Raw genomic sequence first — 22,380 nt, 5'->3', positions numbered from 1 at the left:
ATAAGTGTTTGGTTTGAAATTATTAGGATTTCTCATGTGAACCATCAGTTTTTAAGGAGCACAGTAGAACAGAATCTTGTTACTTGCTTTACAATTGTGTGTGTATGTATGTGCGTGTACACACACATACATACACACATACATACTCACACGTATGGCCTTTCTGCATACAGTGCTAGAGAAGGAACTCTGAACAAATCCCCATTTGGATATGAGCACAGTATCACGTTTTAAGTTGAGCGCTACCCGTACAACTTTTATGCACAAGAAATGAGCACCACATGGAAATTTCCCCCAAGAGCATTTTCTACGTAACATACCCTTTACATGTGTCCATAGTTGTTCTGTTGTTCATTTAAAGTTTAGAACGATAATTTATCTGCAATGCATGTCCCAATAAGAACTAACCAATAGATTTGCTGTCTTAGAGTCCAATTCCTATTCACAAAAACACATTTACATTAAAATTGAATCACTTATTTGGAGAGCCATAGGATTTACATTCTTTGTTAAATCATTCAGAAAATAGAATGTATATCTATGTTCTATGGTTTGAGTTGAACTGGGGAACCAAATCTGGACATTCAAACTTTTTAAATCAAAGAAAGTATATTAAAGTGTAAGCTATTCCACTGGGAAAACTAAGTGACCCCCCCCCAAATAGCCAAATCCTCAATTTTCCAAATATCAGCATTCACTCTGTCACTTCCAAATACTACTAGTACTAACAGAATTGCACTGACTATCTTAGTAATGTCCTACTCTTGAAAGAGAGAGAGCTATAAAATAACATATCTGTATTCAGAATGTCTCTTCAGCTGTAGTGTCTTCTATCAAACTTATTTGGTCTAGGTCTTGGGGGGTAAAAAGCCTTTCATTTTATTTTAAAATAGCTATGCATATTTTCCAAATGACCTTTTATTGAATAGATCCTTATCCCTCATTTAAAAAATAAAAGAAAATGGAGCATATTATCCTTTTCTGGACGATCCCATTAAAGCTCATTTTAAGTGGGATTCTCTGCCCAAAGGCAGCATGTGGCAGCAGGGTGTAGAGAGAATTAAGAATAGTACCCGATGGAAGTATTCTAGCCCTATAAAATATAATCAAGAGAGAATAAGTGGGTTTTCTGTATAAACACTGAAGGCAAGCAAATCATTTATTGCATCCTGTCTCATTTTGAATGTCACATCAGCACTGTGTCATATTATCCTGGATCAGACAATTACAGCTTAGAAAAGCTAACCCATTATATTCAGCACAGTATGTCACAAGACTTGTGAAACTGAAGTACACTGAATTGTCTGACCTGTAGTGATTATAACATTAATATCATGCATCTAAAAATAATACATCACATCTGTATATTCTCAAAGGTTTTAATGGAATTTTCTCAAGAAACATTGGGAAAATATTTATTTATTTCTTTGGTCATCCAAATTTTTAAATTGGGTATGACAGGTACGTAAAATGGGCAATAAAGATATTCTTACTACTCCTAGAAAGCATGAACTTTGTATCCTCTAATGGAATTGCTACATATGATACTAATAATTGGATATAGCACATTTTTATGAATTCCAAAGGGGGTATAAAAATCATACTTCTCTATTTCAATCTAGTATCATGATTCTCTAACATTTAGCAAAGTTATGGAAATCAAGGATTAAAACTAAAGCCAATTTAACTTTAAGTTATTGGGAACATACGCATTTTACATCCCATATCTTAAGAAGACACAGATGCCATCTTCATTATGAGGAAATATGTTATTGGACAGGACAAGATAATGCAGATTATAAATAAATTTGAACACATTTTTGTGTATATTAAAAAGGTACTTTGTCATAAACTGTCTCATCTTATTTTGAGGTCATTTTGTAATAATTATGCCACATTGCAAAAAAAGGTAAGCTATATAATATTATGGGCCTATAAGGCATTATATGTAATGTAATAAATCTGCTACTATAAAGTTATTGACCTGTAAACTAAATAAATGCTTTGTATTTAAAACTGGGCCAAAATTTTTAATTAAGATCTAACGTAGTTAATTTTGTCTTCACTTAAAAATATGGGTCATATCATTTTAAAGAGCATTATTCCTTCTGATTACCCCCATTTGTAAAGTTCATAATTTATTTTTCATCACTTAACTATATCATTTTAAAATTTAAGTGAAATCTCTTTAATGACATTCTTTTCTTTTACATCAGTTCATTTCCCTTGATTCTTAAGGTTCTATTTATTTTATAGCATCTGTCTCTGACATTTTTGGTAGAATGTATATCCATCAATAAAACCCATCTCTATAGATTTCCTTTCCAAAATACACCATATTCTTCAGATACCTGTGTCTTTGAACCATTTACCCATCTACAGAATTCTCCAAACATGTTAGCATTCCTACTTCATGCTTCAAATTGAACAAAAATGTATTTTATGTATTCCAGGGTTTTTTCATAAATATTTGTCTCAAAATCACTGAACACTTTCGCTTCTATGGCCCAAAATGTCATTTTTATTGTTCTTTGAAGTTTTTTTGACAGTATATATGATAACCACTAACTTTCTCACTTGTGAGAAACTTTTTCCATTTAGAAGACAAGTGTTGCTATGTCATACCCAAGAAATACTTACTCAATTTCATGTAGCCTCTTTTCTTCTATACAAACATCCCGGTCTTCTTCTCTCCAATTATCATCATTCAGATTGTCACCTACCCATAAACTGTCAAATAACTGTGTTAAATGATGAACATAGAGTACTAATCCCTGAGTGGTCAATGTCATGTTCTGCCTTCAAAATTATAAGTCAGTTTCTTCCCATACATTCCCCTCCTTGCATATGGCAAGAGTTTGAGACATGGGACGCCCAGGAAATACTACCTATGAAATTTCTCTAATCACTTGTGTCACTTTGCTTTGATTCCTAGAGAACAGCGCATTAAATAAATCTTACTTTTTTTTCTGCTCCCTCATCAGTTTCTACCGTCTACATTTTGGCTGAACCAGAAAGTTGATCACAGCTATACATGCTTAAAAGAGCCCCTGTACCTGCTGAAGTTACAAAGCACCTAGACCTCTGTACGAGGGCAGAAAAGCCAGAGTGATCAGTCTTGACAACTGACAGCACAGAGTTAACTGGTTAACAAGTATACTCCTGCTGCACCAACGATCCACAAAACCATGAAACATCAGAATAGCCATACAGACAAAGAAAGTAGGGCCCAGGCATCAATATTCCCCAAATGGGTTACAGGCAGTGTCAGAACTGGAACCCAGAGATCTTGCATTCCAGTCTGCTGGTCTTTCTACCGTATCACACGAACTTAACACCAAGCTTGTTGTTTTTGCCATTTACAAACAATAAGGAAAATGAGAGCTTTGCATGTTCTTTCAATCGAAGTACACTCGTGCACTTTTAACCACTTGTCTATCAGCCCATGCTTTTATCTGAGGCTCTTTCCTGAGGCTCTCCACATGTTGTCACATTTGCACATCTGTGCTTTGAAATGTTTTTCAAACACTTACACCGCTGCTATGTAGCACTTTACTGGCTTCCCTTACTTATTTTCTGTAGTGATCAACCTTTTTTTTCTTGGTGAATTGGTTTGAGGATTTTATTCGGTTGGTTTCATAAGCCTCAAATATGTTGATTACATATTCTGAGCCTTAAATTGTTGTGTTGAGATATCATTTCATTTCTTATGCCTCTGGCCTTTCCATCTTTAGTAAACTATTTCCAGTTAGGCACACTAGGTTTTTGAAGTGTGTCCCAACATCTCGGTGCTTTTACTTAGAAAACCCTCACTGCTATGTCAGTGTGATCCTGCTCCTTGTCTAACTCAAAAGTAAGGTGAAAAATCACCACTTCCTGATTGCTTATAATGGATACCAGGTGGAAACTCATTCTTGTACCATATCCAGAACCATTTCCCTAATTTATGCCTGAACCAAATGAGCTGGCTGGTCAAAACCACAATTAAGAAACCGGTTTACAAGATGTATCTCTCTCTTTCTCAGTTATTTTAGGAAGGAAAATTTCTTGAATACACTTAATGTGCTAAGGTTAAGAAAACTTACCCGTTTGGGTTGTATTTAAGGTGTATAGTCTATATTTCTGCATGCAAAGTGTGCACAGCAGTCTGTGGATCGTGGTTGGTCTGTGTGTATGAGGTTTACTGGATCCTCACTATGCAATGCTGTCCTCCACCAGTCTTTCATGTGGTGTATATGCTCACTTAATCTACAAGAGTACTTTTCAATTCAAAATTTATGTATTCTGGCTCCCATATAATTAGAGGGGCAATTTATGTATTCACTTTAGCTCCATTATCTGTGTGTAACCCTGAACGCAAGTGCTCTTTTCTTTGATTTCACAGGAACACATGTCAAATACCCAGTAACTTAAATTATCCTCTCTAACCATCTGTGGCATAGTAAATGCTAGTAATGGGGTATTAAACTATAAATATGTTTCAGAGATCCTTAAAGAACAAAATATTTTAGAAAAACATCAGCTTCCATTGGTTATTATAACAGATGTTCCCTTGTGTCCTTGTGCTGGGTCTGGCTGCATCCTTAGATGGGAAGTTACATCAAAGTGTGAGCCATTACAGCCCAAGGAATAGTTTCTAATGGTTTCAGTGTCATATAAGTGCTCCAGGGCATATCCAGTTAATGTGTAAGCATGCTTATCGAAATACTGCCGGTGAGAACCAAAGCAGTTTGGAGAGACGGCGGGATGGTCTCCCGCGGTCTGATGTGGAGACATTTCCGAATGTAGATAGTCTTTAGCTAGGATCAAACTGGATTTTGAAATGCGATCCGAATTGGGACTACTTATTCGAGACAGTGCAGTGGGACTGTTGTCATAGTCATTTTCGTGGGGGCTCAGCATCTTTCCCTCTCTCTGCTGGATGTGGTCACATGGTGAAGTGTTGGCAAGAGCAGAGCCGTGGCAGACTTCCCCTGTTGGTGGGGGCTGTTGATAGTTTGCAAAACAGAGGGAGTGTTTTTTCCCAGCTCCATTAATGGAGGCCAGTTGGTCTGGGGGGGCTTTCCTTAGCTGCAATCTGTTCTCTTCTTCTTTAATCATTTGCTGGGTGGCTCTTATCAGAGTTTCAATTTTGCTAGGTTCATGTGGGCTACTTTGATACTGCTCAGTGCGGTATCGGTCACCTGATTCGCTGGCAGATCCAGGGTCTGGAGAACTCACCACACTATCTTCATCCCAGTGACCTCGCCCTAGAAATTAGAAAAAGTAAAAAGTGGTCTCAAAATTCACCCCCCAAAATGCAAGGGCATTTTCTTTTTCCTATTAAAAGAAACCTTCATCTTTCATTTTAACTATATGCACCAATATTTGAAACAGACACAGGCTTTCATGACAAACAAAGCGTCAATCTATCATCCTGGCATTCCTAGTTTTCAGCGGCTTTTAAGTGGAGAGGAAGTTTATCACAAGTTTTTTTAGAAGGTAAACCTTGTTCACGGGTTGTGGATGTCAATTAGCAAAATGGTAGCGTGTTTATACTTCTCCATGTATGCATATCATTGGACCTGCCTGACTGTAAAAAATAAAATTAAAACGCATAGCATTTGGTTTATGTTATTTTCTAAAGAAATGTTATGTTAAACTGATACTTAGAAAATGCTTTCCATTGGATTTGAGGAAGACAATGATATAGACTGGACTACTTTCCCAATTCTAAATAAATCATCTAAAATGTTAAAATTATTAAGTGTATCATAAGTAGAGTTACAATAAAGCTCTAATGCTAGTTTTATAACTATTTGAGGGTTAAATATATATATTCATATGTGTATGTATGGATATATATATATATATATATATACACACATACAAATATATCTTGTCCCAATCAAAAACATAAATATCTTTTTCTCAAATCTAGAGGTATATATCTCAGCTTCACATATACTCATACAGTAACTCTGGTATCTTAGATTGTTTCTGAAATAAGGTGAAGAATAAATGCTAAGCAAAATAAGTCAGTCAGAGAAAGACAAGTATCATATGATTTCAGTCATACGTGGAATTTAAGAAACAAAACAAAACAGAGGAACATAGGGAAAGAGAAGAAAAAAAAGATAAAAACAGAGAGGGAGACAAACCATAAGGGACTCTTAAATACAGAGAACAAACCGAGGGTTGCTGGCAGGGTGTTGGGTGGGGAGATGGGCTAAATGGGTGACGGGCAACAAGAAGGGCACTTGTTGGGATGAGCACTGGGTGTTAGATGGAAGTGAAGAATCACTGGGTTCTACTCCTGAAACTAATACTACACTGTCTGTTAACTAACTTGAATTTAAATAAATAAATGTTTTTAAAAAATAAACAAACAAATAAATGTTTTAAATGTTAATAACAATCTGTTCTGAACCAAGGAGAGAGATCTAATATAGAGGAATAATGCATCCAAAATATATTCCATAAATTCCACTAGTCTCAAAGCATTCTGAAGTCAATATAAAAAGAGAGAAGAAAATCAGGAAGGGGCATACGAAAGCTGTAAACTGCTTAATGCAGCAGAGAAGCCCTGGATCACACTATTCATTGCTTTCCTTTTCCTTTTTCTTCTTATTTTATTTCTAATATTTTCTTCCAGACCATGTAGGTTAAGCCAGGATTTTCACTTCACTCCATTCTTTGGCAAGCAATTGCCCTTTGCCCTGGGTTTCCATTACCAGTCTACCATACTAGAGATACTCAAAGCAAGAGCAGAAAAATAAAAAAGCAAAAATGGAAACAAATTAAAATCCTTCACAGAAGACAGTCAGTGCCTGGGTGGTATCTGACAGGAGACTATGGGTGAGTACAACATTGTCTAACACATTTCTCATCCTAAAGACCCAGCAAGAAGAATAACATCATCGTGTCAGGTCAGTCTAAAGGACACTGACTTGTAATGAAATAGGGAGGGTGTCAGAGACCTGCTTGGACCCACACTTGGAATGGACAGAAAGGGCTTTCCTTCACCAGTGAACTTTGAAATGAACAAAGAAGAGCATTACTGCCACTGAAGACTTCAACCATAGTGCCCATTTCTGTGTGCTCGTAAAACTGTGTCATAATCCCAAGGGGAAATTTTCCATGGGTTCTATCACTTCATCCTTTACTCACAGGGACCAATGGGTTGTCCTAATAATGGGGGAAAGGGGTGGTTATCAGTATTTAATGCCCAGAGGGCCAGGAAGGGTAAATCACCTGTGAAGTGAGTGACAGGCCATGAAGCAAAGCCTGGCCTCCCCAACAGTGGTGTCCTTATTGAGAAGCACTACTACACGAGCCCCAAAACTACCGAGGTCCACATCTGAAGCATCAGAGTACAGAAGAAACTAACACGCAAGAAATTTAAGTGCATACCAATTATAAGTTCAACAGACTTCCTAAAAAATTGGCCTTAATTTCTTCACTTTCTATGATACCTAAAATGGGAATCATTTTTACTCACCTGTCAAAAATAAATGCATTTGGCAAACATTACCAAAAATTAATACACTTCAAATGAGTGGCTCTGGTTTGTAAAACCCCCCTAGTGTGAGTTGCTGGTGTGTAATTTCAAGGGAGAAGACCACTGGGTGAGTCACTCCAGTGTCAAACCTAGAATATTAGAAACCTGCCCAGGGGCTCAAAGCTGCCGGCTCAGGAGTCACTTCAACTACCCTTACCGTGGATCCTGTGCACTGAAGCGATGTGAGGCATGCTGTTTTCATAGGCTTCTCTGCTTTCTGGGGAGGACTTGGTCAGGGGCAAGGCTGCACGAGAGCCCCACCAGGGCTCCCTCCCGGCCTGCGGCGTTCCCAGGAAGTACCTGCCTGCCTCACACCGGCCTCCCTCGCAGGCCTGGGTGTGGAAATGCCTCTCCTCCACCAGCCTGGAATGGTCCAGCGCAAAGCCATAGCAGAGAGAGCTGCGGTCAGAGAATTGTCTGTAGGCGCACGACGCGTCATGCTGAGATCCTGGCCTCTCCGCGGGGTCCAGGAGCTGCGGAGAGGCTGTGTCTGTCAGGGGACTTCCACCCCACTGGCTGTCGTGATCAGATTCAGATCTTTCCGTGTGAAATCCCGAATACTGAAACAAAAAGAGTGAGGAAAGTACATTTCAAAAAAAAAAAAAAATAGCCTTTTTACTCTGCAAGCACCACTAAGGTCACATTGGGCTTAAGGCACCAGGTTAAGCTCTATAAACTCTAGCACCACACTGGGCACCTCTGACTTGGAATCAGTTAAAGAGCCATAGTGCCTCAAAAGAAAATCCTTTTGGCTGCTGAAAGGAGGAGATGAAAATAATAATAACAAACAGGGGGGAACTAAATACCACCCACTGCTGGAAGTACTTCCTGTGAGTGACTTCACCTCGTTTTTTAATATTAACCCTTTCATGAAGATATTGGTAACCCATTGCATGAATAGAGAAACTAAGGCCCAAAGAGAAAATGATTTGTTCAGGCCCAGGTTAGTGGGTGGCAGTCAAGATTGAAACCCAAGCTCTTCATCACTACCCAAATGGGAGTGCCAAAGGGAGAGTCCAAGAAAGCTCTATATTCTATTTCAATTTACTGTTCAGAATTTTTTTCTTAATTAAAAGACAAAATGAAAATAAGGTTTAAGTTCCAAAGTGCTGCACCCTCTTCACTCTTCATGCCAGACATAGTGCTCTGAGGGCCATGCTTGATACACAATAGGATAGTTAATAAAGGCCTAACTAATTCAATGGCAAACATACTTTTAAAAAGCCTTGCCCATACAGACTGAGTCTATTCACTAGGATGTGTTTCTTGCTTCCTAAAGTAAACTTTCAAATATGCATAGGATTGTCAGGGCAAAACAGCCGCAGGCAATACTGTGCTGGGATCACACTGCTCACCTGTGGCCAGAGTGTGTGATCTGGTGTTGAAAGAGAACGTAAATGGTGTGACAGACCTCCCTAGGAGGTATGCTCAATTTGAAGTTCCTCATGAGCCACTAAAGAGTAATACGATTTCTACCAGTTTTTGCTTACTTATGCCAAACACAAATCTAGGTGCCGTGTAGAGATTACCTGCCAAGATCATAATAGATGCCATTTATTGAGAACTTACAGTGTGCCTGGCAATTGCTAACCATAGAACATACATTATATCATTGAATCCTCACAGCCTCCTGGACAGTAACATATCTCCATTTCCTCGATGGGGAAACTGCATCACTGGGGGGTTTTAATAAGATGGTATGGCCACCCCACAGTCTATCTGGTCTCAAAGCCTGCACTCCAAACTATGATTTTACCCTTGAGAGAGGACACTGTCAAGGAGAGAAAAAAGGATCCAATGTTAGATTTCCAGAAAAGTGTCAGGAACCAAAATACAGTCTCAGGAACTAAAATATGAGTCCACTTACATGTTATTTCTTACCCCAGAAGAAAGAGGGATGGATGTGTGGTGCTGTGGGGGAGCCTAGGAGAAATTCAGGCAGCTCTGCTTGGGGCTCCTAGAGCCAGGGAGATGAGGTACAGAGGTTCCCCTGGGGGAAATCCAAAGTATGCTAATAACATAGCAAGTTCAGGAAAGAGTGCTACACAAATTCTAAGCTCAAGATTTTTCTATTACCATATCTAATTATTATTTTAATTATTTTCCAAAGGTACACATGGACTATCAGCATATTCCACCAAGAAAAAAAAAGGCAAATGCAACTTCTCTCCCTGTAGAACCATAAGATGAGCACAACAAGGGATCCTGAGTGCCCTTTCCCTACATCACACCTCCACCTGCCATCAGTCTTTTCTCCCCATGAATGCCAGCCTCTCTTTTTCTAAGACACCACATTCACCTTCAGCAAGTGAGGGTTGGCACACGTCTCCTTACCGAGGGGGGATGAGAGTGCTCGACATTTGCCCTTTGGTAACACCATTTGTGCACTTACCTAGGAAAATTTCAGATCATCAGTGCTCTTCCAAGCCAGGAATTGCCCAGACTCTGCTTGTTTTGATAAAAGTATAAACCAGGTCTATTTCTGAAGTACTCCAGTCAAGACTTTTGAGCCTTGTTGAGAGGGGAAAAAGCTTTCCCTGAGTGCATATGGGGAAGTGCTATTGGCGCAGCAGAGAAGAACATTCTGTCCTTCGCTCACAAAGAAAATTCAACACAAGGCAACCCCGGCATACATGAGGTATACATTTCACGAGCACCCAAAGACAAATTTGATGGATAAGCCTCTTGTCAATAGTGAGGAAACCATGACAGCAGGCGCACTGCCCTTGAAGCAGGCAAAAGTTGGGTGGTTGAGTTAGACCAAGATCTCACACTGCTTTAGAGGCACAGAGGAAAAGCCTAGCTGCAAACCTTTGTTTCTCAAGACCTGTATACTTGCACCTGTGTGCACCATCAAATCTCTGAGCCACATTCATCCCATTAAAATGAACTGCAGTAGGTGTCAACTCTGTGGAGAACACTACAGACCCATAAATTGATCTGAAAAATTTCAGGTGTTCATCAAGTCTTAGGGGAAAGAGAGAGAGCAGAAAGGAAGGAAGGCAGCCAATACGTGCGGAGCATGCTGTACAATCAGTGAACGCTGCATAAGAAGGCGAGAAGCCTCTGGGTCTATCCTCACACCTACTTCTGCTGCTTACCACATGTACAATCTCAGGCAAGTGATTTAATTTCTTCTGTTGCAACAGGAAAAGGGTCATGGTGATACTTAACCTACCAAAGACCAAACCAGAATAGAGGCCATTTAATGGAAGAGGAAATAGGGACAGGGAGCCAAGAGAACCTGGTTCCAGGTCCACCCTGCTAGTAACTCTCAGAGTAACCTTAGGCAAATTGTCTTTCTTAACCTCACCTGAAGAATGATACATTGGATTAGATTAGATGCTAATTTTTCTTTCAGCTTTAAAATTCTATATGATATAATCATCATTTGGCATCCTTTCTAGTGTTAAAATGGAGGATTCCTATGCCTGTCCATATATTTCACTTATTTAAAGAATATAAATTATTTAGAACTATAATCCAAGTCCAAGAATTTTTATTGCCATGGTATAAAAAGAAAGTTGTTATGTAAGTTTTATTTTACTGTTATGTCAATTTTCCCCCAAGTATCCCCTTGTGGCACAAGTTTTATAGGGACTACATGATGCCTTTTGGTCAATAAATTATTATATTCTAGAGTCTTCTGAGTATGAATGAGCATATGTCAGCCATTTGAATATGTACCTCTTTGCCCATTCTACCCCCATACTTATATGGTCAACAAAGAGCACAAATTGAATCACCCATGACCCATCCTATTGGCATTACAAGGAGGCAGAGAATATGCTAAATGTCAAACTATTTATTAAAAAATAAGAATAAAAAGTCAAACAGCAGCTGCTATGAACCTGCAGGTGCAGAGAGTATGGTAAGGGCAGGTGTAAGAGAGTCCAAGAAACACAGAGAAAGAGAGAGAGAAAGAGAAGCTTAGGACATTGGGAAAACAGACAAAATCATCTGCAGAAAGAAAAGTTACCACAAGTAAGTGCCAAAATAAGAACAGAAGTCAGTATCTGGTAGTTCACAGCACTGGCCACAGGAAAGGGGCTCAAAATCAAGCAAAATCTAAGGTAGCAGCTTGAGACAAGTGTCGTTTTCATAAGAGAAGAGTATAAATTGAGAATGGGTCGTGTCCATAAAACAGATGGCAGTGAAAGGAAAGGAGGACACGGAGGAAATCATGGGTCCAGAAGACAGGAAAGAAGAACAGTAACAGGTGAATCCCATCTTCCTCTGTACCCTCTCTACCAGCATCGTCATCCATTTACACAATTGTATTTGACAAAACTGACAAGACAGAGTGCTTTTTAATTAGTAACCCAACTCATGAAATGCTAAGGAGTAGGGAGAAAAAATTAAACTCCCTATAAAACTCCTGTAGGAAAAAAACATGAAATGGAAATAACCATCTCATCTGATAAAAATTCTCATCAAATAACCGACTATGCCATAAGGGAAAGTTGTAAGACAACACACCAAACTGAAATAAGTACGTCCAACAAGACACACGGATGTGCACACACCCAGAATCAGAAATTTTGAAACTAAGAAATGGGCCCCAAACTCCACCCAACAACAACAACATCAAAACAGGAAAAAATGCAATGAAAACTGACCAAATTCAAAGAAATCGAATAAGCAAAGAATAAGTTACAAGCTGTGGAAAGGAGAATAGATTTGAATAAAAATTTAATGAGAGAGATTGAAGAAAAGCTGGAAAACATGCAAGGAAACAAAATTGGAAAGAGCAAATTAAAAGGTCAGAGAAAGTGACTAAAAGAAGACAGAAAAGTTTCAATAAATGCATAGTGTTTATGTAAAAGGCAAAGGAACTAGAATTGTTAGAACAATTTGAAAAAGAAGAGTAAAGTGTGAGAGAGAATCTGTCTACCCAACTTTGAGACTCACCACATAGCTATAGTTATCATAACTGTGTGCTATTGTTGGAAAAATACATGCACGGATCAATAAAAACAGAATCCAGAATCCAGAAAGGAACCCCATACAAATATGCCCAACTGCGTTTTTATGAATATGCAAAAACAATACAACAAAGCAAAGACAGATTTCTCAACAAACAGCACTGAAGTACTTGGACATCTACAGGCAAAAATAAAATGAACCTCAACCTAAGTCTCATACCTTATATAAAAATTAACTCAGATGAATCATAGACTTAAATATAAAAGGTAAAATTGTAAAACTATCAGAAAATGACAACAAAAAAAGAAAATCTTTAAGATCTGGGACTAGGTAAAGATTTCTTAGACTTGATACCAAAAACACAAAGCATAGAAGAAAAAATTGACAAATTGGACTTGATCAAAATTAAAAACTTTCACTCTACAAAAGACTCTGTTAAGAGGATGAAAGGACAAGCTGTAAACTGGGTGAAAATATTTCAAAGCCACATATCCAACAAAGGACTGGAATCTAGAATCTATAAAGAACTTCCAAAACTCAATAATAAAAAAACACATGGGCAGAAGACATGAAGAGACATTTCACCAAATAGATATGCAGGTGATAAATAATCACATGAAAAGATTTTCAGTATCATTAGCTATTAGGGAGATACAAATTAAAACCACAATGAAATATCACCACATACCTATTAGACTGGCTAAAATTAAAAATAGTGACAACAGCAAATGCTGACAGGAAAACTGGGTCACCTATATATTGCCGGTGGGAAAACGGTACAGCTACTCTGGGAAACAGTCTGGCAGTTTCTAAAAAAAAAAAAATACTGAACGTACAACTACCATATGTAATCCTGCACATTTTTCCAGATAAATGAAAATTATATTCATACAAAAACCTATATACAAATGTCTAGAGCAGTATTTTTTTTCCACTTTCTGGTCCTTTTTAATTGTTATTGTGCTCTTCCTTTTTTTAAATTATTTTTAACTGTGGTAAAATGCACATAAAATTTTCGATCTTACCAATTTTAAGTGTACATTTCAGTGTCACTGAGAACATTCCCATTCCTGTGCAACCATTAACACCATCCGTCTCCAGAACTCTTTATTCTGCAAAACTGAAACTCTATGCCCATTAAACAATAACTCCCTATTCTCCCCTCCCTGAAGCCCCTGGACACCACCACTCTCTCTTTCTGACACAGGAAAAACAAATGAACCCCAGGAGCCCCCAACATCGGCTAGCATTGGGTATTCCCAGAACCCAGCTATCTCAGAGACCTTTCTGAAACACTTATCTAATCACACCACTGTCTTGTTTAAAACCATTTTTTATGTCTTTCTGTCTACGCATCAATTAACACAGCAATACCACCTATATAAAGAAAAAACTATAGAAGATACAAGGAGAAATAGGAGACTAAGAAACCACTCTCAGTATAGGACAAGTAGATTTATAAAAAAATTTTTTTAATGTTTATTTATTTTTGAGACAGAGACAGATGGAGTGCAAGCAGGGGAGGGAGAGAGAGAGAGAGTGACACGGAATCTGTAACAGGCTCCAGGCTCTGAGCTGTCAGCACAGAGCCTGACGCGGGGCTCAAGCTCAGGAACTATGAGATCGTGACCTGAGCCAAAGTCGGAAGCTCCCGACTGAGCCACCCAGGCGTCCCTAGATTTTTTTCTTAAAGACCACAAAAGACTTAAAAAGAATAATTAGTTAACTTTTAGGGCTATCTATTGAAACTTACACACTGATAATAAAGAATAAACCTTGGTGTACATGACTAATCGTCAAAATTGATCAAATAGTAGTTCACAAAGAGAGTCTCGGTTAATTTCACAAAGTATAAATATTACAGATAACACTGAAAACGATGAATAAAAAATAAATTTTTTATAAAGCTCTTTCACCTAAAAAAAATTATTCAGTAACTCTTGGGGGAAATAGGCAAATACAAAAATAAATTACAGAATTTCTGGGAAAAAGATAATGAAGATATTATATATCATATATATTCATATATATGGTATATATCATATATATTATGTATAATAATATATATGATGTATTTATATATATTATTATATATCATTGTATATATTATTATATATCATATATTCATATATATTATATATCTTCATTTATGGGATACGCAGCTTTAGACACCTAAATTCATAAAAATGAGAGAATCAGAACAAATTCAATTTCTCAATTCAAAAGCTAGAAAGAGAAAAAAAAGCACAATGAAAAATGATCAAAAGCTATGAATGGACTACTCATGAAAAATATAAAAATAACTCTTAGACATATGAAAAGATAGTTAACTTCTTAATAAAATAAATGCAAATTAAAACAGCACTGAAGGGGCACCTGGGTGGCTCAGTGAAACTCTTGGTTTCACCTCAGGTCGTGATCTCACGGTTTGTGGGACTGAGCCTGAGGTGAGGGTCACTGCTGTCAGTGCAGAACCTGCTTGGGATTTTCTCTTTCCCTCTCTCTCTGCCCCCCCCCCCCCTCTCTCTCTCTCTCTCTCTCTCTCTCTCATAAACAAACAAACATTTAAAAAAACAGCACTGAAATACCACTTCTCAGCCATCAGATTAGCCAAACTTCAGAAGCTTGACCATACGTTGCCTGGCAGAGTGTGGGGATGCAGGCATTCCACATATTGCTGGTAAGAATGGCAACTGATACAACCTCTAAGGAGGGGAATTTGGCAATTCTAACAAAAACTGCAATTTCCTACTTCTAAAGAATCACTATACCAAGTAATACACATTGAAGTGTTAAGGTTTAAGTAAACAGGCATCATATATGGAACCTACTATGAAGGATTCAGAGAAAACAAATGAGGGAAGATAGAGAAGAAAAGAGAGAATGAAAATAATAAAGCAAAAAAGCAAAATGTTCAGTACTGGTGAGCCTAGGTTTAGTATACAGAAATAATTCCTAGTCTTGCAACTTTTCCTTATGTATGAAATAATTTCAAAATAAATATTTTAAAATTAAAAAAGCCCTATATAGCACATTGATGCCTCATTATAAAATAGACACAAAACCATTAAATGAAATTTTTTTCTGAAGAAAAGGAAACTTGACCCACAAAGCTGTAACTTAATTTTATAAACATCTTTGTTGTTATTGCTGACTATTAATATTTTATGCATTAAAATGTAATTTAAAATTATCAACTATGGAGTGCAGTAGAAACAACATTGGACTCAGACATGGAAGGACCCTGATGTACTATCATGTGACTATGTAGCAGTATACCTATGCACTACTGTGTGGCTTGTAGAAAAGATCACTTTCCTTGGGTCTTGATTGTCCCATCTGCAGAATAGCACAGACTATCTACATTATGGGATTGCAACAAGGATCAAATAATATATATCAAAGCACTCTTAAAATGCAAACATGTTATATATGTATCATGTAAATGTCTTTAATTAATAACTTTCATTTGGGTAAACAGGAATGTTTATCACATCACCATCTTATAAAAATGATTTTTCCCCCGAGACTGCATTATCTACAGGTCGTATCTTTCAGTACCACCCTACAGTTATGTAAGAGATAAAATATATATGTTAAAGGATAAAGAAATCAACCTCACAAATGCAAAAAGAAATCAGGCCACTGGCTAATCACCTAAACACTAGAGCCTTTTCTTCCAAATACTCTGATTTTCAAAGCTGAAGTACATTTTGGTACCACTGGTTTGTTTGTTTGTTTAAGTTTATTTATTTATGAGAGAGAGAGTACAAGTGGGGGCGGGGAGGGGCAATGAGAGGGAAGGAGAGAGAATCTCAAGCAGGCTCCGTGCTGTCAGCGCAGAGTTCAATGCAGGGCTCGATCCCACGAAGTGTGAGATCATGACCTGAGCTGAAAGCAAGAGTCAGACATTTAACCAATTGAGCCACCCACCTGCCCCACAACTGGTTATTTTTTTTCTTTTCAGTTTACTTATTTGAGAGGGACAGAGCACAAGTGGGGGTGGGGCAGGGAGGGAGAGAGAGAGAGAATCCTAGCAGTCTCTGCACTGTCAGCACAGAGCCCAGTGTGGGGCTGGATCTCACAAAGATCGTGACCTCAGCCAAAACCAACAGTCGGAGGCTCAACCGCTCAACCGACTGGCCCACCCAGGCGCCCCAGTACCACTGGTTCTTATTGCTCAAGCTTTGATTAAAAGCCCAAAGTTGTGCTTTAAGGGTGGAGAGATAATGGGATCATGATGGATGGGAATACATGCAAGTCCTGTAGATGATTCTTCCAGCGATTGTTGGTACCTACACTATCTTCAAGTAAAACAAAACAATGTTTTAGGAGCTATAGAATATCTGCTATTCTTCCTTTGAAAAAGTAACGGCACTTTTTCCTATATTTAATGCTAAGAAGGTGACTGATTTAATTCCCTATTAAATCAGTCAAATGAAGAAAGTTTACTGAAAATTAATTTTTGGTTAATTTTACTGAAATCTCTGTTTCTCTTTTTTAAGAAAATCTGTCATCATTCTGAATACTCTGCACCTTAATTTATCCCTATTTCTTATTTAAAATTTAATTTTCAAAACAGGCATTGATGTTGGCAAACTTAAAAATGAGTCAAATGAAAGATGCCCTTGTTCTCATGAAACATGAAGCCAAATGCCACCCGCCAAAGGTGGGCTAAAGCTGGCAGGCAAAGAGCTTGGACGACTGCCAGAAATGGATGTCAAAGGACAGCCATATCCCCCAGCTCCCCTTTGGGATTCAGCTCATGAAAGAATCATCCCTTCCAGAAGAGACTGATACCTCATCTGGTTAAAGGTCTAAGCAATCAGCTGGGACTTAATGTGCATCCAATGGGAACTTCTTGCAATAATTCATCCTGTGATCCATTCTATATTTATTGAGTGCCTACTATTCGCAAAGCAGTACGCATGATGATATGAGAAATACAGCCCCACCCTTATACTAGTGAATAGAACATACATAGTGCACAGAACACAACTTTAATACAAGTTAGACAATGACCCAGCCCTGAATGGAAAGAAAAATGATATAGCTTAAGAGTTCAGAGAGCCATTATGCTCTATTAATACTGTAGTTGCTTAGGAAGGGGAAATGAACTGTGACTGATTAAGAGGCAATTGACTATGTGATTGGCATTTGCTAACTAATACCCATAACAATGATAGCTACTATTACTAAATACTTGCTATGTGCCAGTCACTATGCTGAGATCCCACAGACACTATCTTATCAAATGCTAACATCTTAAAAGTAGTATTAATCCAGGGGCGCCTGGGTGGTTCAGTCAGTTAAGCGTCCAACTCTTGATTTCAGCTCAGGTCATGATCTCACGGTTCATGAATTTGAGTCCTGAATTGGCTTCTGTCAATGCAGAGCCTGCTTGGGTTTCTCGCTCTCCTTCTCTCTCTGCCCCTACCTCATTCCCTCTCTCTGTCTCTTCTCTCCCTTCTCTCTCAAAATAAATAAATAAACTTTAAAAAAGTAGTATTAATCCATTTACAGATGCAGCAAATGAAGCTAAAAGAAAAATTTGCCCAAGGTCACATGACTATGAAGTTTAAGAGGAGAGATGCAATTCCAGAGCCCTTGCTCCTTCCAGTTCCCCAGACTCATCTAGACGTGTGTATTTAGCTACCAAGACAACAGTGTCCTACCCTCTAAGCAGTAATGGATGCCCAGGTCCCCAAGCATGTTTTCACAAAGGAGGCTGTCTTCAAACTCTACAGTAAACTATCTCCACACACCCTTGGGTGATGTCTTCTGATCACAGAGACATTCTTCCACCACAATCACACCAACAGATAGTCTCCCTTTAATGTCATGAGATTCATTCCTGCCTCAACAGGATGTTCCAGACAGGTGCTCTGCATTCATCTGGATGTGGCAGCAATGACCCAACTCAGGAAAGATACCAGATGTTCCAATAATAGATGTTACAGTTATCTATTTTTATTCTGGCAGGTCATTGAGGTTTTTATCATTTTTAGCTGTAAAATATAGAGAGAGACCCTCTTATGGTAAAGTCCTGTTTTCTATGAAAAACTTTCACTCTATCAGGCATGAGCAGCTCTCCTCTTGATTTGTGTCTGAACCATGAGAAAAAAACATCACAGATGCAGACTGCATTGTACTAAGAACATATGCATGCTTTTAAATCACTTTTATCTTACTTTTTACTAATGTAACCCTGAAACATAAAATATGTTCTTTTTTTCATTCACTGTTATGGGAAGAACAGATGGTAAAAGGGTTAGATTAAAGTAATACAGCATGTCCATTAAAAGAACCCCCACTGCTGGGGATGCTTCCCTCAAACAGGAGTTGTGTTTACTATAAAGAATGACTTTGGCTTACACAAATTGGAGATTGTCAGGGGTTTTCTCAAAGATAAACACAACGGTAAGAGAAAAACTAACATCAAAATCAAATGCATTTTAGAACTACAATTATGCAGGTTATTTCGCTAATCTGAGAAGCTGACTGAAAACACGTGCCTGTGATAATGTAACAGAACAGCAGGGAAATAATAGAATCCGTTTTTAACTTGAAAAATTTTACCACCCAGAAGTCATAACTAACTGCAAAGAGGACGTCAAGTAGGCATTACTTTCTACATTCCTGCATTCCTACAAGTGGTAGGTAGAAATTTCTTGTTCCACCTTTTCTAATCGATTGTCATATTAATCAACAGTAAGAATAATTTCTGTATTGACTACATATCAAGAAAGGCTAAGTATAACATTATTTGTACACAAGTAGCAAAATATTTAGCATTGGAAAACAATCTTCATGAGTTTTTCTTATGATATCCAGCTTAACTGCATATAGCTCTTAAAGAGTTAAGCTTTAAAAAACTTCCTCGAGAAAAATTAGAGAATGCATTAAAAAAATATATATCAATGGAGTCACATCCCAGAGTCAAGAATGGTCTTACTGGAAGAACTGAGCAATAAATGTTTCTATTCATACCATAAACAATTAGAAAGCAAGCACTGACTCAAAATGCAATTTTAGCAATTTTAAATATTTTGGCCATTTCTTCCTTCATTTAGAAAATAATATAAATTGTCAGCTTCTCAAAATCAATGTTTTAAAAATGTGTTCACAAGATTTTCTCTCATTATTTTTATGATTTGTTCCACTTATAACTATTACTTATTGTGATATTGCTTTTAACTTCAATCCACATTTTAGTTGTTTTTAGCTCAAAGAATATTCTGGTGAGAAATATTTCGTACCTGTAAATTCCCTTATATATTTCATTAAGTAGAAACATGGGAAGTTTTTAAATGTGTCTCAAGTATGGTTTGAAACGTCATAGGCCTTCTCTTAATCCACCCCCCACAGTTATAAAAATGTTTCTGGGATCTGGCTCACTCGTTTTTCTCACAGAAAAGTAACCATAGTTGACATCTCATTAGCTGTCAGGCTGATGTGCAGCTGGAAAGGAATCAGCACCCTGGACCGGAGGCCAGGTTTCCTCCAATGTAATTCTATAAGGAATCTCCTATAGGGTTCCATATGGACAGAGCTGTTCCCAAACCATCAAATCCACAATCCACATCCTTTTGGAAATCCAAAGGTAAAGTCCTAAAATTTTGCAGGCATTTTCATTGCACTGAAGTTTTTTTTTAATGTTTATTTATTTTTGAGAGAGAGAGAGAGAGACAGAGACAGAGAGCAGGGGAGGGGCAGAGTGAGGAAACACAGAATGTGAAGCCGACTCCAGGCTCTGAGCTGTCAAGCACAGAGACTGATGCAGGGCTCGAACTCACAAACCCCGAGATCATGACCTGAGCTGAAGTCAGACGTTCAACCGACTGAGCCACCCAGGCACTCCTGTACTGAAGATTTTCAAGAGGTAATAAACATAGAAGAAACATTTGATTAAGCCCTTTATGTCATGGCATATGTAGCTGTAAATGATCAAGAATATCCCAATTTGCAGGGGCACCTGGGTGGCTCAGTTGGTTAAGTGTCCGACTTAAACTCAGGTCATGATTTCACGGTTCGTGGGTTTGAGCCCCGCATCGGGCTCTGTGCTGACAGCTCAGAGCCTGGAGCCTGTTTCAGATTCTGTGTCTCCCTCTTTCTCTGGCCCTCCCCCACTTGTGCTCTGTCTCAAAAATAAATAAACATTTTAAAAATTAAAAAAAAAAAGAATATCCCAACTTGCACAGACAATACAGAAATAGTTCTAGCCCACTGGGTAAATTCTGGGTTTCCAGGGCCAGTAACATTAGTTTTAATGGTGATATTCCTCCATGGTGGACTTCGGACATGAGCCAGAATGACTTCCATTCCCATGCTCTCCCTCACCCTCTGATTTTTCACCTAGAGCTGGCAGATTAGATGGGCATGAATTAGATGGGTCCAGGTGGTGCCACCTGCTCCAATCCCTTACTGCAGCACTGTTGGGTCTTCTGTGGGTTTACTCTGGGTCTGGACAAAGGACTGGCTGCCCAAGATATTCTTGGCAGTGTCACAGAACTGAGCCAACAGATTGGCAGCCATATTACCTACTTTCTGTTCCCTATAATAAAAAAGTGCAAATTGATTATTAAATGAAGAATAACAGAGTGATGTAGGAAGTATCCACTGATCGTGGGGACTGAGCCCTAGAACTAGGGCTGACTCTGTAAAGAAAGATAGGTCTCTGAGATGAGAGACATCCCAATGGCATTCTATGTGCAGACACAATGTCAATGAAATTATTTTGTAACACACACACACACACACACACACACACACACACACATACACACACATACACACAAGCAAATATCAGCTGTCACATATCTTCATTGTTGCATTGAAGATGACAGTGGGGACATGGAGACTAGAAAGTCTGCTTGAAATGTGGATGGTTCTCTGCTCCTGGAGTGAGAGCCAGAAAATGCTTATTCAAAGTGTTGGTCTTGCAACACATCTAATTTACTCTCCTACATCTAATTCTTCCTCAGCACCTAAGTGTCTGATTTGTGCTGCAGGATTTTGCATCTGTGAAACTAAGGCTGTTTTCATGTGTATCTTTTTTCTCTTTACGTAGGTTATAAATTCCTTAGTAGCAGAATGTTTTCCCTCCTTGGAGTTTTTATACCTCTACAGGCAACCAACAAGGTAGCCCCACACTTTTTAATGTAATCATTCATTCATTCATTCATTCATTCCATTAACACTTAGTGAGTAAATATGTGGAAGACACATACTAGAAGCCGGGGTGGGGGTGGAGTAGACATGAGAAGGTACAATATATCTAGAAAGGCAGTAAAAGACAAATTATTCTAAAAAGAGATCCAGGGGCGCCTGGGTGGCGCAGTGGGTTAAGCGTCCGACTTCAGCCAGGTCACGATCTCGCGGTCCGGGAGTTCGAGCCCCGCGTCGGGCTCTGGGCTGATGGCTCAGAGCCTGGAGCCTGTTTCCGATTCTGTGTCTCCCTCTCTCTCTGCCCCTCCCCCGTTCATGCTCTGTCTCTCTCTGTCCCAAAAATAAATAAAACATTGAAAAAAAATTAAAAAAAATAAAAATAAAAAAAATAAAAAGAGATCCAGAGGAGAAATATAATCCAGTTAAATTTCATGAAAGAGGTAGCATTCAACCTAGGCCTTGGAAGATAGGAAGAATTTTGAAAAACAGAGGCAATGCAGGCAGAAATAAATACACAAGCACAAGCATGGAGGCAGGAAAGGACAAGGGGTCCAGCAAATAGTGAGCAGACTGATCTGGCTGCATCACAGGGTTCAGGTAATTTAGGACCCAATTACAGGTGACCTTAAGTAATAGCTAGGGCTTTGGCAGGTCTCCAAGCACTGACATGATTGGTGGTCTTGTAAGGTCAATCTGGGAAGCAGGGCAGACTGTAGAGGAAAATGTCCCAAAGTCGGGGGTGGGGG

General features: G+C 38.5%; 1 protein-coding gene across 1 annotated transcript in view; it reads right to left on the bottom strand.

Annotated features, from left to right (window-relative positions):
* Positions 1-4,518: 4,518 nt before the first annotated feature.
* SIM1 (SIM bHLH transcription factor 1) overlaps positions 4,519-22,380 on the bottom strand; it is a 63,831-nt gene continuing 45,969 nt past the window's right edge. The window contains exons 10-11 of the mRNA XM_047103191.1: positions 7,698-8,100; positions 4,519-5,249 (exon numbers count right to left, since the gene is read on the bottom strand). Of these exons, the coding sequence (XP_046959147.1) occupies positions 4,519-5,249; positions 7,698-8,100 (1,134 nt within the window). The remainder of the gene's footprint in view (positions 5,250-7,697; positions 8,101-22,380) is intronic.

Source organism: Lynx rufus, unplaced genomic scaffold (assembly GCF_022079265.1).
Source record: "Lynx rufus isolate CCGP_SWC_20201006 ecotype Redwood Valley unplaced genomic scaffold, mLynRuf1.p SCAF_6, whole genome shotgun sequence".
Lineage (NCBI taxonomy): Eukaryota > Metazoa > Chordata > Mammalia > Carnivora > Felidae > Lynx > Lynx rufus.
This window is presented reverse-complemented; position numbering and strand designations above follow the sequence as displayed.